The sequence below is a fragment of the Chelonoidis abingdonii genome, chromosome 4 (genome assembly GCF_003597395.2).
Source record: "Chelonoidis abingdonii isolate Lonesome George chromosome 4, CheloAbing_2.0, whole genome shotgun sequence".
NCBI classification, from domain to species: domain Eukaryota; kingdom Metazoa; phylum Chordata; order Testudines; family Testudinidae; genus Chelonoidis; species Chelonoidis abingdonii.
In genome coordinates, this window is record NC_133772.1 from 51074632 (window position 1) to 51091304 (window position 16673).

At 45.9% G+C, this 16673-nt stretch overlaps 2 protein-coding genes and 4 non-coding genes across 7 annotated transcripts in view; 3 read left to right on the plus strand and 3 right to left on the minus strand.

Annotated features, from left to right (window-relative positions):
* Nucleotides 1-2472: 2472 nt before the first annotated feature.
* LOC116834592 (large ribosomal subunit protein uL15-like) overlaps nt 2473-16673 on the plus strand; it is a 107815-nt gene continuing 93614 nt past the window's right edge. The window contains exons 1-5 of one of the 2 annotated variants that reach the window (XM_075065158.1): nt 2473-2609; nt 2917-2980; nt 3182-3257; nt 4260-4434; nt 6193-6335. In XM_075065158.1, the coding sequence (XP_074921259.1) occupies nt 2481-2609; nt 2917-2980; nt 3182-3257; nt 4260-4434; nt 6193-6321 (573 nt within the window). In that variant the 5' untranslated portion in view covers nt 2473-2480 and the 3' untranslated portion in view covers nt 6322-6335. Of the gene's footprint in view, nt 2610-2916; nt 2981-3181; nt 3258-4259; nt 4435-6192; nt 6363-16673 lie in introns of those variants that run through there. The other variant, XM_032796811.2, reaches the window with a different exon arrangement.
* LOC116834595 (small nucleolar RNA SNORA3/SNORA45 family) lies at nt 3684-3815 on the plus strand. The gene has a single exon (XR_004375991.1). It is a non-coding gene; the product is annotated as a small nucleolar RNA SNORA3/SNORA45 family (small nucleolar RNA).
* Nucleotides 5362-5493, plus strand: LOC116834596 (small nucleolar RNA SNORA3/SNORA45 family). Its single transcript, XR_004375992.1, has one exon. It is a non-coding gene; the product is annotated as a small nucleolar RNA SNORA3/SNORA45 family (small nucleolar RNA).
* LOC116834593 (large ribosomal subunit protein uL15) lies at nt 9011-14606 on the minus strand. Its single transcript, XM_032796813.2, has 5 exons — nt 14382-14606; nt 13650-13713; nt 13274-13349; nt 11911-12085; nt 9011-9187 (listed from the first exon to the last, which is right to left on the minus strand). The coding sequence occupies exons 1-5, from the start codon at nt 14382-14384 to the stop codon at nt 9059-9061; spliced, it is 447 nt and encodes a 148-aa protein (XP_032652704.1). The 5' UTR covers nt 14385-14606; the 3' UTR covers nt 9011-9058.
* Nucleotides 11350-11481, minus strand: LOC116834597 (small nucleolar RNA SNORA3/SNORA45 family). Its single transcript, XR_004375993.1, has one exon. It is a non-coding gene; the product is annotated as a small nucleolar RNA SNORA3/SNORA45 family (small nucleolar RNA).
* On the minus strand, nt 12496-12632 carry LOC116834598 (small nucleolar RNA SNORA3/SNORA45 family). The gene has a single exon (XR_004375994.1). It is a non-coding gene; the product is annotated as a small nucleolar RNA SNORA3/SNORA45 family (small nucleolar RNA).

The following is a 16673-nucleotide window of genomic DNA, read 5'->3' on the forward strand; positions in this document are numbered from 1 at the left end:
TATATATGCAAGCAAGCTAGAGATAATGAGGTTAGTTCAATCAGGGAGGATGAGGAACAAATCAACATACCCTTAGAGCCCCGACCAGGGTTATTCTATCTACCCAAGATCCACAAACCCAGAAATCCTGGACACCCCATCATCTTGGGCATTGGCACTCTCACTGAAGGACTGTCTGGATATGTGGACTCTCTACTCAGACCCTATGCCACCAGCACTCCCAGCTATCTCCGTGACACCACTGATTTCCTGAGGAAAACAATGCATGGTTACCTCCCAGAAAAACACCATCATAGCCACCATGGATGTAGAGGCTCTCTACACAAACACTCCCACACACAGATGAGTACAAGCGGTCAGGAAAGTATCCCTGATGATGCCCAGCACAACTGGCTGCTGAGCTCTGTGCCTTTATACTCACACAACTATTTCAAATTTGATGACAATATATATCTCCAGATCAGGGCACCGCTATGGGCACCCGCATGGCCCACAAATATGTCAATATTTTTATGGCTGACTGGAACAATGCTTCCTCAGCTCTCGTCCACTCACGCCCCTTCTCTACCTACGCTACATTGATGACATCTTCATCTCATCTGGACCATAGGAAGGAGACTCTGGAAAAATTCACCATGATTTCAACAGCTTCCACCCATATCAACCTCAGCCTGGACCAATCTACACGAAAGGTCACTTCCTTGACACCATGGTGCAAATAAGTGATGGTCACATTAACATCACCTTTTACCGAAAACCTACCGACTGCTATGCTTACCTCATGCCTCCAGCTTCCATCCGCGCACATCACGCGATCCATCGTCTACAGCAAGCACTGCGGTACAACCGCATCTGCTCTAACCCCTCAGACAGAGACCAACACCTACAAAATCTCCACCAAGCATTCTCAAACTACAATACCCGCACGAGGAAATAAGGAAACAGATCAACAGAGCCAGACGTGTACCCAGAAGCCTCCTACTGCAAGACAAACCCAAGAAAGAAACCAACAGGACTCCACTGGCCATCAAATACAGTCTCCAGTAAAACCCCTCCAGCGCATTATCAGGGATCTACAACCCATCCTGGACAATGATCCACACTTCACAGTCTTGGGTGGCAGGCAAGTCTCCCCACAGACAACCTGCCAACCGAAACATATTCTCACCAGTAACTGCACACTGCACCATAGTAACTCTAGCTCAGGAACCAATCCATGCAACCAACCTCGATGCAACTCTGCTCCCACATCTCTAACCAGCGACACCATCACAGGACCTAACCAGATGAGCCACACCCTCACCGGTTCATTCACCTGCACGTCCACCATGTAATATACACCATCATATGTCAGCAATGCCCTCTGCTATGCACATCGGCCAAATGGACAGTCTCTACAGAAAAGGATAAATGGACACAAATCAGCTATTAGGAATGGCAATATACAAAACCTGTAAGAGAACACTTCAGCCTCCCTGCCACACTACAGCAGACCTTAAGGGGCCATACTGCAGCAAAAACACTTCAGGAACAGACTCCAAAGAGAAACTGCTGACTTCAGTTCATCTGCAAATTTGACACCATCAGCTCAGGATTAAACAAGACTGTGAATGACTTGCCAACTACAAAAAACCAGTTTCTCCTCCCTTGGTTTTCACGTCTCAACTGCTAGAACAGGGCCTTATCCTCCGTGATTGAACTAACCTTGTTATCTCTTGCTTGCTTGCATATAGATACCTGCCCTGGAAACTACATGCATCTGACAAAGTGGGTATTCACCTACAAAAGCTCATGCTCCAAAATGTCTGTTAGTCTATAAGGTGTCACAGGATTCTTTGCTGCTTTAGCATCTCCACTGTATCTGTGGGAAAGCTAAGGAACATAGGGGTTAAGTGGATTGCGTAAGGTAACACAACAAATCTGTCACAGGGCCAGGAACAGACACTAAAACACCTGAATCCATATCCTGTGCTCTAAGCACAAACCCACAGCATCCACCACTCAGGCTCTTGCGGTGCAACAGGAACACTATTTCCAACCACATGCCCACAAAATCATTTGTCTTAAAAAACATGGGGTTTTTTATATAAAATAAGAAAGGCCGAGTGCTCTTCGTTGCCTTCCAGCCTTTAAGGTTCATGTTTTCAATGTTTTCGTGCGAGGGCCACCACGCTACTTGACACACAAAGTACGAGCCAAGTGGTCCATAGCCCCCTGACTCCAGGAGCTGGGGCTTCAGGGAGCCCATCACGCAGCAGCAGCAGCAGCAGGCTGGCGCTAACGTAAGGGGACGCGGAACCAGGGTGAGCAGCTCAGGAACCCCGGCGGGGGCGGCAGGGGACTCTGCCCCGAGCCGGGACGGGGAGCAGCCCGGTCCCGCACGCCCGAACCTGCCCAAGGAGACAGATGCGCGATGGGACCCAGCGGCGCTAAACACTCGGACCCAGCCCCCTCTGCTCTTCCCAACCCCACAGCCGGAAATGGGCCGCTTGAGATCTCGCGAGAGAGTCCGCTCCCATCCCTTCATTTCTACTTCCTCCTCCCGCCCCTTCCCTCTTCTCGCGAGATATCGGCTCCACGTCTTTCTTTTACCCGACGCCGCCAGCATGGTGAGCTGCTGGCTACGGCCGCGTGGCCGGGCAGGGCTGAGGGGAGCAGCCAGGATGGGGGAGAGGGGGCTCCACGTGCTCGTGGCCGGGCCCTCCGGTGCTTGCGCCGCCTCACTATCACCTTCCCGGGCGGGAGGGACGGGGAACGCGCAGGGGGCAGCCGGGAGCCTTCTCCGGCTCCTCCGCGGCGCCCTGAGGCCTGGGAGCTTCATCCCTCGTCCCAGCCCCGAGGGGGCGCGGGCAGGAGGGGGGACGCGGGCCCCGCTTTCCGGCACGGCCGCTCGGTAACGCGCTCTGCTCTCTGCAGCCCTCCCGACTGAGGAAGACCAGGAAGCTGAGGGGACACGTCAGCCACGGCCACGGTCGCATCGGTGAGTGCGGAGCGGAGCTAGGCATCGGGTCTGCGACCCCTGCTCCCGGGTCCGGCCTGGAGGACGTGGCCCCGTCTCTCGTGCAGTGACAGGCCGCAGCCCCGCTTGCACGGTGTTTGCTAGGCAGTAGTCAGCCTCTCGGGGGCTTCAGCGACATACAGCATTTCTGGTATCACGATTTCTTCTTGTCTCTCCTTCCAGGCAAGCACAGGAAGCATCCCGGGGGCCGTGGCAATGCTGGGGGCATGCACCACCACAGGATTAACTTTGACAAATAGTAAGGCACCTAAAAACCATGCCTCGTTCTTCTTCGTTTTCTAACCGTGTTGAGATGTCACGTGGGGATCTAGCTTCCGTAGTGGGCATTTTGAACCATTCATGTAAACGGACACGCTTTGTAACAAGGCAGCACTTTGTAGTCTTCTTTTGTATACACACGTCTTTCCACAGATTAGTGTGATTAACAGTGTTGGTGAGTTCAGAGTGGGGTAATTATTTCAGAACTGTTAACGTGTTGGGTTTTTTTAGAATTTAGTTAACTAAAAGTCAGGACACCAGTGGTGTGTTCAGATCTGGTCCAATGCAATGTTAATATATGACATTCATACAATATATGACAATATATGATTCATACAGATCGAAAATGTAACATTATCCCGATCTTGTTAACACTCATGGGGCAAGAGATATGTATTTCAAGATGGCCGAGACTAGAGTCACATCTAGACACTGCTTGTTGTCATGGTGTGCTAGAGTACTCGGAGAATAACTACTAACCTTTATTCACTGACTGTCCCTATTAGTAGTTCAGTCAGTCACCAGGTTAGTAACAAGACGTTGACCTCCATTCCAAAGTTTTGGGTGGACAGAGATTGCAGGCTGAACCAAAACTAATGGGAAAGGATGCACAAGTTGTGAATTCTGCTTACAAAAATACAAAATTGTATTTGTAGATTCAGAAAATGTGATCATCACTGAAGTATAAGAACAGTTGATTTCATCAGCAACTAACACTTCAAATACAGTATTTCTCTACTTATTTTCCTTTTGTCACCGGTTTTGCTTATTTGATAAATTAGCAAGATGAACCAAGGACAATTTAGTTGATATTAGTGTGTATTGAAGATACTTGTTATGCATGAGTCCAGATTTTAAAAATCTGGATACTAAAACTTCAGCTGCTTGAACAAAGACACTTTGTTTATGCATTTAATGTTCTTGAACCCCTAGTAGTTCTAATTTAAATCAATAAGACATTCTATTTGGTTTTTCTTTCTAGTCATCCTGGTTATTTTGGGAAAGTTGGTATGAGACACTACCACTTGAAGAAGAACCAGAATTTCTGCCCTACTGTTAATCTGGATAAACTGTGGACACTTGTTAGTGAACAGACAAGACTCAACTATGCAAAAAATCAGGCCGGATTAGCACCTGTCATTGATGTTGTGCGCTCGGTAAGTGTGCTTGAATTAGCATACATTCACAATGAATCGGTTACATTTATTTTTTGCCTAGGGTCTTGTTCACTGATCTACTGTATGAAACTAATTCTGCTTAAACATGTGCCACTGCAATTTCCTCTTTATTTGGCTTGTCTTTAACGTTTTTTAAAACAAACTTAATTTTCTCCTAGTATTTAATGTTCACAGTTAAGAAAACTAGCTTCTGTAATGTATGTAATCAGTACTCTCCACATTAAACTCAGTCTTACTGGAGTTTCTCTCTCCCATTGTGTACCTAAACTGAGGCTAGGTTTTAGTCATGGGTATTTTAGTAAGTCATGGACAGATCACGATCTGTCCATGACTTTTACTACATACCCCTCACTAAGACTGGGGCGGAGGCGGGGGAGGCAGTGCATGCCCTGGGACCCCTGCTGGGGGTGGGGCTGGCAGGCTCCCTATCTGGCTCTGATAAGCATTTCCCCAGGGCTCTTAGGGGGTGGGGCAGCCACGAGGGCTCTGAACTGCTCCGTGCCACAAGCACTGACTCTGCAGTCAATGGGAGCTGCAGGGACATGCCAGTGGGAGCCAGGGACCCCCTGCTTAGGTAAGCACTGACCTGCACCTGAGCCCTGTCCCATACCCAAACTGCTGCTGCTGGCCCAGGGCCCAAGTCAGGCAGCCCTTAAGCCAGCACCAGCTGCTATGGCGGTCATGGAAAGTCACAGAATCTGTGACAGACAGGAAGCCTTACCTATAACTGATCTGAGCAGTTGCATGTATCAGCTTTAGGAGACCATTGGAGGATGCCTGTGTAACTTTGTGGCATATTTTTTTCATACCTTTCAGCCTTTTGTCGGCATGAGTGGTAGTGTAGACATGGCCGTAGAGCTTTTAGTGCATGTAATTTTCCAGTGTAATGTGGATTAGCCTCTTCACATCGAGGCTAGAGTCACATCCTGGCACTTCTCATTGTCTTGGTGTGCTATAGTTCTCGGAGAAAGACTACTGATCTATATTCACTGCCTGTGGTGTGTCATGCCTCAGTCAGTCACCTGATCAGTAACAGTGTTTTAATTAAAACTGATAATTTCAGCCAGCCTGGTTAGAGTAGGTCAAAAAGCCCAGTGAGGGACTCTTATGACCAACTTAAGGACGCCTGTTAGATCTAGAAGAGGTGTCATCTTTAATAGAACCAACTAGCTCTTGGAAGATGTTAACTAGTCAAGCAAATTGCTTTTTGTTGTTTTCTAGACTCATTTTCCAACATCATCAAAAGGAGGCAGCTAGCCCTACTGATGTCTGTTGGGGGGAAGCTGAATAATTATGAGCTCTCCCAGAGATAAGATGGTCTTTATTGTGTATCATGAAATGCTAAACTCTTGTTTGAAAACCATGCGAAAATTCTATCTTTAGCTGGTCATTGGTTAACAAAAAATCCATTAAAATGAAGAATTTGATATGTAAATAACTTTCTTCATGGACTGTAGAGTTACGTTATCTACAGATGTTTGTAAAATTCAAAGAGAACAATTAAAATTCTTGGCAAAACTGTACAGCTGATGTAATTTAGGTTTTGAGAGTGTTTGATAAATTCATACCATGCAAAACTACTGAATTGCAAACGTCATGACCAAATTATAATGAAGAAAATGCAAATTTGATACTTCTAGTTTGTATTTCTCTTCAATACTATTAAAGATTGTGGATGCAGAGGATTATAGTTCTTCCTGAATATTATTTATGCCAATTTCTTTTGTATCTTTCTAGGGTTATTACAAAGTGCTGGGCAAAGGAAAGCTGCCCAAACAGCCTGTAATTGTGAAAGCAAAATTCTTCAGCAGGAAAGCAGAGGAGAAGATCAAAGAAGTTGGTGGAGCCTGTGTGCTTGTGGCATAAAGGATTTTTTCATCGTTTGAATAAAGACTGTATCAAATGTCTGGAGTTATTTTTTTAAAGTTACTTTCAAAACCAAATCATGATTTTTGGGGGGGAAGGTTAGAGGGTGGCTTATGTGACTGTTACTGAGACCAGGGTCCTATTACTGAGTACTCCACCACAACAAGCAACTATTAATTTATGTGTGGGCTGTTTCTTAAGAGTGTCAGTCAGCATCTTAGTGCAACTTCTTCCTACTTAACTGCTAAAATAAACTTCAAGTCAAAGTGCAATGTTAAGAACTGCCACAGTTAAGATTATGCCATAGTGGATTTACTTCTAAGTCTTTCTTCAAATGTAACCTCTTTTGAATACTGAGACCCTTTTGCGTTTTGGAACGCAGTATTGAAGCCTCCCTCAACTTTTGTTGAAATATGAAATTACTTACCTTTGCTGTCCTGAAGGTTGAACTGAAGTGCGTGATAGTGTGAAGTCATTCCTGGAGACCACTCCTGGTAAACGAAAGGGGAGACAAGTTCACATCTAAGCAGCAATTTAATTCCTTACTGCATAGAACTATGCTTTAGCGTCTTTTGATATCTTGTTGTGAACACACACAGCATATTCTATATCGACAGAAAACTTCTTTGCTTGGGTGCAGAGTACTGCTTACCCGTTTGAGTCACTTTTACAAGTTTCTTATTCTAATTTTAAATCAAGTGGTTTTCAGATCTGAAGTCCTAGGAATGCAGTGACCTAAATGCAATGATAAAGCAATATATTTACATGCTAACTTTCAGAATGTTGAAGGTGTTTGAATTTGTTTAGCCTTAATACTATGATGTACATATTACTGCAATCATTCTACAAAGAAAGATATGGTTATTAACCGAATTACCCATAACACTACCTATAAAAAGCAAGTTTATATAACCTTTCATTAGTTAGGAAGATATATTGTGAGGTATAGTAATAAGGGTTTAGCTGTGCCAGTGAAATTTAAGGAGATTTATGGCTAATTCCCATCTGTAGTACTGATAAATAGGGCATGCCTTTTATAGAAGGTGCTATCAGTCAGTATCCCAGTGCAACCACCCTCAGTGATAGGGGCACATTGCAGCCAAAACGTATGTAAAATTCAAGCTCTCAGTTCAAGGCTGGTGTGCAAGGCTTTGCATGCAGCCGCACCAGAACTGTCCAATAGAACAATGCCCATGGCAATATGAGCTCTGAGATGATGGCATTCATTTCCCAGAGTATGGATTTAAAAGTCTTTTTCCTCTATCCCCATTTAATGTAACGTAAGCAAAGATGAAGGCTGTGCTACAGGAATAAAGTTCACACTTACACATCCCCTATGATAAGACTTACCCTAACTGGAATATTAAGGATTAGTGCTTGAGGCCCTGTCAACATTAGAACTCAGGGTGAGCAAACATTTTGGCTCAAGGGCCATATCTGGATAGGGAAATTGCAGAGCCATGACTGTAGGGCAGGGGGTTGGGGTACACCAGGGGGCTCAGGAAAGCAAGTGTGGGGTGTATTCAGGGTGCAGCCTCCAGCCCAGCACCATTTACCTAAAGCAGCTCCAGGGTGACAGTGGTATGCAGCAGGGCTCAGACAGGCTCCCTGCCTGCCTACCCTAGCCCTGTGCCACTTCTGGAAACAGCTGTTACATCTCTGCAGCCCATGGCAGGGGCAGGGGCAGCAGAGGGCTTTGCACACTGCCCTTGCCTACAGGAGCCGCCCCCAAAGCTCCCATTGGCCAGTTCCCAGCCAATGGGAGCTGCAGGGGGCAGTGCCTGCAGGCAAGGGCAGCACACAGAGCCCTCTGCCCCCATATTCCCCCAGGGGCTGCAGGGATGTGGTGCTGTTTCCAGAAGCAGCACGGGGTAATCCCAAGGGCTGGATCCAGCCCATGGGCCATAGTTTGACCACCCTGTTATAACTAATAGTTTTGTAAACCACTTACAGGCAATGGCACCTTAGCTGATTACAAGTTCAATTTGTGTCAACATGACAGCTTTTCTATCACAGCTACGTTTGTGTATTTCTCTCCGTAACAGTACATTCTGGGGGGAAAAGAAATCAAGGCAATTACCCACAGTACAGGTCTGTCGCATCTTAGGCACATTTAACGTGCGATTTCAGCTTTATGTGGTCAACAAAAACAAGAGAAAAATAATTTAAATACTGTTTCTGTAGTGGGGGCAATTCCACCCGCCATTACACTCAATGTAATTTTGACTATATGTGATTTTCGCTTTAGATGCTCACTGCAGAACGTAACCTCAGCGTAAAATGAAAATGACCTGTACAACTGCAGGAGAGAACAGAATTCTGCAGGCACATAAAGCAGCATTAACAGAAAATGGGGCAATTCTGGGAAATACTGTATTACCACAAAGAGCTTGATGGACAGGCCACCAATCAAACCAGTTACACAACTGTGGTTCAAGAGTCCTAGCCAAACTGCAGGAAATGTCCAATTACAGGAAAGCAAAAACACCAGCAGAAGCAAAACTATTAACTTATCTGTGTTATGCAGGCAGACATCAATCTTGTTGAGAACCACCCATGCCAATAATGTCACAAACTTGGTTAAAAGTTATGAAATGGACAGGGCCTAAGTTTGATTAAGTATTAGAAATATTTGGGTAAGCAAACATCTCCCCATCAAAACATTTTGGTAAATCAAAGTGAAAGCCACTCATTTTATAGTGTCTTTATTCAAAACTTGAATAAATACAAAAAAAACTTATGCCACAAGCACACATGCTCCACCAACTTCTTTGATCTTCTCCTCTGCTTTCCTGCTGAAGAATTTTGCTTTCACAATTACAGGTTGTTTGGGCAGCTTCCCCTTGCCCAGGACTTTGTAATAACCCTAGAAAGATATAAGATAAGTTAGCACAAACAGATTTATTTTAACTAAAAACTCCAGAGGTACTGCACTCAGATTCTTCTCCCACCTACACCAGTGACAGGCGTAATTTGGCTAAACCAATGGACTTTGATGCAAGTGAGAAGGTGCATCTGCCAAGGAAAGATTAACTCCATTACAGCAGTAAGAATAAGTACAACCACCATATTTGCATTAAGATCCATTCAAATTAATACTTGACCATGACTGACCGAGAAACAAGCTGGATGAGGTAATATTTATTGAACTGATTTCTGTTGGTGAAATAAAAAACTTTCAAGCTTGCCACCTTGTCTCTCAGAAACCAACATGGACACAACACTGCAAACACGACTGACATCAGCAGTTTTACATGTTGTGACAAACATGGAATCTTTCCAGAACTTGAGCACATAAGTAGTAAACTGAAGTGTGGCCAAAAAAAAAGACACCCACAATCCCCAACAACTTGTGTTTGATGACATTAAAAGAAAAAACATCTTGCATAATTAACCCCACAGTCTATGAACAGTGCTATATGCATTTCCATATTTTTGCTCAGAACAAAAATAGTGCAGCACACTGTTTCATTCTTGCCTTTTATTGCTCAATTTATGCTAAGTTTTCCAGAAAGTCTCATTCTTCAGACTTCTGTAGTCATTAGAAAATCCAATTTTTTTGCATATTATCCAGAAAATGTACTTTATTTTAGATTATCCAGGAGATAAAGCTATGACTAGCCTTCTATTGAAACTGAAGGATACGGGATTCATTGTGCATGATGATATAAACCAGATTTTGAAGGTGCTGGAAAAGGTTGAACAGAGCATGAGATTCTGTGCTGCAACTTTAATATGCTCAGCCTGGGGTGGTGGTGCTTAATTAAAGCCACCTTTGTGCACATCTACACTCATAACCAACTTGTGAAGGGATTCCTGGAAGGCAGTCTTACAGCTAGCTGTCTTCTATAGTTCCTGGTCTAGGAAAAGTCCAGCCCCAACCAGATCTGGGGCTTTTAGGCCTTGTCTACACAAAGTTTTGTTCGCAAAAGCTGCCTTTTACCAACAAAACAGGGGAGATATACACACTACAAAGCTACTTTTGGTGGCAAAACTCTGTTTTGAAGACAAAATAAAACCGCCATTATCCCACAATGCCTGCTATGACTGCTCTGCTTCTTGTTTTCATTTCTGCTGCCCTGCAGGCATGCACCCCACCCTTTTCACAGCTCCAGGTGCTGGAACAAAGAAAGAGATCATTTGTGTGGCATGCTCCTGTTCAGCCCTGCACTAGGAACACAGAGGTAGACAGACTGCTTCTGGGAGCAGGGGAGCCTGCTGTGCTGCTTTGACATTCCTCAGCATGGAAAGCTCAGAATGCTGCTTCCTCCTACACACCGCTCTGCTCTGCTCTGCTCTGCTCTCCTCTCCTCTCCCCCGCCTCCTATTTCCAATGAAAAAGAAGCTGACAATCTACTAGGATGCCTCTGCAAAGATGGGATTGAGAAACCTGCATCATGTGAAGCTGTACCTGCCCCATGAGGCATTGCAAACCTTTCCCAAAGCACCCTGCGGCCAGTTGCACAGTGGGATAATGGATCTTAATGGATATTAATTTGATAACTACAGTGGGATAACAACAACACATCCATAACTACAACAGTGCACTGCTCTTCGTGTCGGTGCAAAAGCTGTTAGTGTGGATGCACTGTGCCAACACAAGGCGCTAGCGTGAACAAGCAACAGTGGTTTCAATTAAACCCACTATCTTTTGCCCAAAACTATAGTGCAGAAAAGGCCATAGAGCTCCATCACATTGCTCCAACTTTTTACCTAAAGGGGCAGGATCAAGGGGTGAGAATCTCAACCCATGTCTAACCTCCATCAGGCTGGGACTGTCTTTTCCTGGATGTCTGTATAGAGCCTAGCACACAATGGGGCCCCAATCCCTTGATGAGATTCTAGGTATTACTGTAATATAAATTAGTAATAGATGAAGAGCGAATTGTTATCTAGAATTATTGTCATCTCCATGAACAGATCAAGTTTCTTCAGCCCAGAAAATTCTAGTCCCAAAGGACGCTATAAACCTAAGTCTTCCCCCACATGACACTTTTGCTTCCCCACCATCCTGACAGGCTGACTAATGAATGTCTCTGATTCGGTGGCTGACTGAGATACGAAACACCACAGCCAGTGAATAAGGATCAAAAATTTATCTTCGAGGACTATAGCACACCAAGACAATGAAATGTGTTAGGATGTGACTCTAGTCTCGGTGCTAAAGAGGCCGACTTTAGTGGGCCAAAACAAGCAATAAAAGTTGTTTCTCTTTATAAAACCTTCCAATTTCCTTTTAAAAGCTGATCTGTAAGCTTCTCATCACTACATGCATCAGTTTTAAAAATGAACAACGGGAGAATCTAAACTTTCAGGCAAAGAAAAACATTTTAATAATTCATGAAAAACAAAAAGGGCTTGTGTAAGGAAAATGAAGCAAAAAACAGACAGACACACCTTAGTGGAACTACAACTCAAAGTCAGATGCTCACAAGGTCTTTCACCTGACATTTAAAACGATCTCAGAACTGTAATTTATCCATACTTTAGTTTAATTTCCTAGATGAGCAAACATTCTAATTGCTTAAAAATGTATGTATTTTCTATGTAACCATAGATTCTGAAGATAGGATTAAATAGTACTCTTACCGAGCGTACAACATCAATGACAGGTGCTAATCCAGCCTGGTTTTTTGCATAGTTGAGTCTTGTCTGCTCACTAACAAGTGTCCACAATTTATCCAAGTTGACAGTAGGACAGAAGTTCTGGTTCTTCTTCAAATGGTAGTGTCTCATACCAACTTTCCCAAAATAACCAGGATGACTGGGGAGAAAAAATGTTTGATACAATATAAGACCACATTCCTTTTAGTTTCTTTTGACTTGACTGTGCTAAAAATCAATATAACCTCAGTTAAAAGTGTGTTATCTACTAACCTTTATCATACACATATTAAACAAACTATAGGGTCCAGAAAAATTATACACAGACAAATACACAAGAGTTTTAAAAGTTCAGATGTAAATAAGTTGCTATTTGTATATTCTTGAGGGATGTTTGCATTTTCCAGATCTATAAATAGAATTTTATTAAATGAAATATTTATGTTTGATAGCAGAAGTCACAACTCATCTTTCTTGTGAATAGTTTGGGCCCCATTCTATATTTAGTAGGCACCCAGAACTCTTGACTTTAGAGGAGATTTTGTTGTACAAGAAGTGTAGATTCAGATCTTCTGTTACTAACCCAGTGACTGACTGACTGACCTGAAAGTAGTGACAGTCAGTAAACCGAGATTAGTTGTTACTTTCCGAGTACTCAAGCACAACTATGACAATGGGCAATGTCTAGACGTGACACTAGTCTCGGTAATGTCTAAATACAAGATTCTTACCTTCCCCGCCCCCAAAACCAGGAAATGCAGAAGCTTGATTCAGCTACTGTCATTGCATATATGTATAGTGTGGAATCAAAGCTGAGCAAACTATTAGTGTCTTACAAATTTAAATTAATTGTGGAAAAAAATTCTAAAATATAGGAACACATACACTGGAAGCTCTGAAACAAGCCATTTTACCATATTTAACTCACTAAAAGACAGGTTTCAGAGTGGTAGCCGTGTTAGTCTGTATCAGCAAAAACAACGAGAAGTATTTGTGGCACTTTAGAGATTAACAAATTAAGCTCATACCCAAATAAATCTGTTAGTCTCTAAGGTCCTTGTTGTTTTCACTAAAAACTGAGATCCTGTTATTAGCACTTTCCTTTTAAAAGAACAGATGGACAGACAAAAGATTTTTCATAGATTTATTAAAGGACATCCAGAACTATAAAAGAAAACAGTTAAATTTTCTTGCAAGGTTATTTGTATTGTAGCAAAATCCAACCTCTGTATACTTTTACTAAGTGACATATATGCTACATATGCTAGCATGAACAGCCTTGTAACTTTTAAAAAATATATACACCAAAGTACTGGGTGGGTGGAAGGAAAAAGATGGTACATCTTACTATTTGTCAAAGTTAATTCTGTGGTGGTGCATACCCCCAGCATTTCCACGGCCACCAGGATGCTTTCTGTGTTTGCCTAAAAGAAATTGTAAAAGGTATTGTGATGCAAGAAAAACAACACATACTACTGAATACACTGCCGAACATTATGACATCATTTGAGTTGATTTAAAGCAAGTCAATGACCATGAACTATATAGAGAAATATATGATTTGAACTAGATATGAATAGCCATTAACCAGATTATTGAACCTCTCTGGTATTCCCTCATTGGTGTTCTAAATAGTGATACTTACCAGGCACACTGTAAATCAAATGACATACCATACATTAAGTTCTAGGACAAGCATATCAGAAACCGTTCTCTGCACTTACCAATACGGCCATGGCCGTGGCTAACATGTCCTCTCAGCTTCCTGGTCTTCCTTAGTCTGGAAGGCTAAGGAAAAAAAAAAAAAAAAAAAACCCAATACAGAACATGTATGAATAAAAATGTAGAGCAAGTGACAAGAGCGAGAAACAAATAAGGACTGGACAAGCCAAGCCTCGTGTGTATGGCTGCATGGCTGGCCCTTTTCTGAGGAAAAGATCATGTTTGTGCTGTGTCCAGCACTTAACACAATGGGACCGCACCTGCACACAGCGGCTAGCGCGTGGGGGCGGGGTGTCCCAGGGGACAGAGCAGGAAGCGGCTCAGAGCCAGAGGGGACCCCACGCACGCGACCAATTCCCGCTGCCCCCGTTCTCGCTCTCTGAGCAAGCGCGGGACGGGGCCGAGCGCACGGTGGGGGCTACGTGCCCGCTACGTCGGGAGGTATCAGGAGCGCGCCCGCAGGCCCAATCCCGCGCATCCCGGTGTCAGGAAGGCGCCTCCTTGAGTGTCCCCGTCGGGCCCGGCCCGGCTTTAAGCCGCAGGCAGCCCAGAGCTCGTGGGTGGCGGCCCGCTCCCCCCCGCGCCTGGGGCGTGTGCCGCCCGCCAGGGACCGGGCCGGGGCTGAAGCGGGCGCGAGAACCCCTCCCCCACCGGCAGCTCAGCCCGGAGGACACGGAGGCTCCGGGTGCAAGATGCCGGGCGGGGGAAGCTGGGCCCCTCGCGCTCCTACCCACCATCTTGGCGACGGCCGCCGGGAAAGAGGAAGAGTCACAAGAATGTCGCGAGACCTCACGAGGGGTAAGGGAAGTGGTGGGAGGATTACAGAAGATCTCGCGAGATCTCACTGAGGAGCCGGGAGAAAGCTCGCGAGAAATAGAGTTTCTGCCTTTGGGAGGCGGGTCTTGGTGCTGGGGCGGGTCTTCGTTCTGCTCTCTTGGGCGTGCGGCGCGAGCCCGGGACAGGCGGGAACTGGGTTGAGCGGCCCTGGCTCATGGGAGCCCCCACCCCAGCATGGCATGGGAGGCGGGGGGGGAGCGTGAGTGTCGTGCCCCCGGGCAGCCATTTTCCGCAGGGGGCATTGCCGGAGAGGGCTGTCCATGATCTGGCACTGGCTCAACACGTGGAGCCCAGCCCCAGGGATTCTGGCCTGGCTGCAGAGGGTAGCGCTGGAGTTCTTCAGACCAGCACTGGGTCTCTGCGGGGATCCTGAGTTGCCCTTTGGAGGAGGGCAGACAGGGCCTGGTCTGCCTCCCCAATCAGGTCCATGTCGTCTGTATCCAGGCCTTGCAGACTGCTTTTGTGGTGCAGGTGGTCCAGCGTGGAGCACACACCTTCCTTCGCAGTGCCGGTACGTCTGGTAGCGCTTTCTGCTAGACAGCTCCAAGCTGCCTGTCTTCTGCCAGGACCTCCTCCAGACCTGGAAGCTGTTCTCTGTGACTAAGTCCGGTGGGGGTGGGGGTGGACCTACTTGCGGAGCCCCTGCTACACAACCTCTACCTTCATGTGTAGCTTAGCATGTGGGACTCTCCTGAACCCCCTCTCTTCCCCGGCACGTTCTGTGGGAGGTGGGGGATAGCCTTCTTGCCTACTTGTCAGGTTTTCCTTGAGCTGCTACTGCGAGAGGGCGCTCCCTGCGCAACCCTCACCACCTTTTCATTGGGCCTCTGTCCTGTGAGCCTTCCTGGCCCCCTCCCTTCCATAATCCAAACCAGCTGCTGCCATGCAGCTGGTTCACTTCCAAACTGTGCCAAGGAAACAACTATACACACCTGTGTGCCACGTTTCACTTTTTCACCCTCATGTACCACCCTGATAACAAATGGCAGGATTATCTACCACCTGTGGAGGGTGAGGAACCCCACCAGTGGGCCAACCTCTATTCTATCCTGGTCTCATGGCCCACCAGGGATATTGGTTGGGGGCTCCTCCATGAAGCTGTGAGCACAGGCGTGTACCTGGCATAGTTCACCCCCAACCCCAATGCCTGCCCCTTTTGTGGCATGAGGGAGAACCTGGTGCACGCTTATTTCAAATATGCTAGGTTGCAGCCCCTATTCCAGATCATCGAGAACCTCCTATTGAGATTTTGGCTGCGCTTTTCTTCACACCAGTTTATATTTGCCCACTCTGTCTATGGCCCCACCAAGTCATGAGACAACTTCGTCAACCTCCTGGCCCTGGACAAAGTGGCCATCTTGAACACCAGGAGGAGGATGTTAGACAAGGGGGTGCTTTGTGACTGTGGGGCCTTTTTCCACTCCTCCTTGGTGTCACGCATCCAGGCAGCGTTCCTCTGGGCGGCATCCATTGGCTCCTTAGACAGCTTTTAGGTGCAGTAGGCACTATCTGGGCTTCTCTGCTCAGTGTCCCCCTCTGGATCCCTCCTTTTGAACCTGTATTAGAGGGGTAGCTGTGTTAGTCTGGATCTGTAAAAGCAGCAGAGAATCCTGTGGCACCTTATAGACTAATAGACGTTTTGGAGCGTGAGCTTTCGTGGGTGAATACCCACTTCGTCAGACGCCGAAGCTGTGAACCTGTGACCTTCACTCCTGACCCAGTTATTCATTAGTTGTCCCGTGTATTCAGTTTGTTCCCAGGTCCAGAGGTCCCTCCTACAAGGCTGGGGAAGAGGCCTTTAGATGTGGGTGGTCTTGCATCCACCCACCTCTCAGGATTCCAGTAAGGCTGCAGCTGGGTTCCTTCCCACCAATCCTCAGAGCTCAAACATCGCTAGCTTTAGAAGCACATAAGTGTGGGAGAGGGCCTGGGTCTGGGGGGGCATTGGGGTCCCCTTTCCATGCTCCCCTCTGCTGGCAGGAGGGTGGGTTGCTGTGCTTTTCCAATGCAAGCTAAGTCTCCCATGAGCACCTCACTCCAGGAGCAGGGGCTTTAAGAAAATTACCACTGTGGCAAGACTTGTTCTGGCTGGCCCAGACAGGAGGGTGGTATCAATAAGATGTTTGCAAGGAAATGTAACTGAAAAGAGAGAATGAATAACCAAGACAATAGTTTATGTCTACAATTTG

Bases quoted from the DNA above. Each gene is read 5' to 3' on its own strand.
- LOC116834593 (XM_032796813.2), bottom strand. The intron at 12,086-13,273 runs GTAAGATGTACC...TTTTCTCCCCAG, and splicing joins AGAATTAACTTTGACAAATA to TCATCCTGGTTATTTTGGGA. The intron at 9,188-11,910 runs GTAAGAGTACTA...ATATCTTTCTAG, and splicing joins TCATTGATGTTGTACGCTCG to GGTTATTACAAAGTCCTGGG.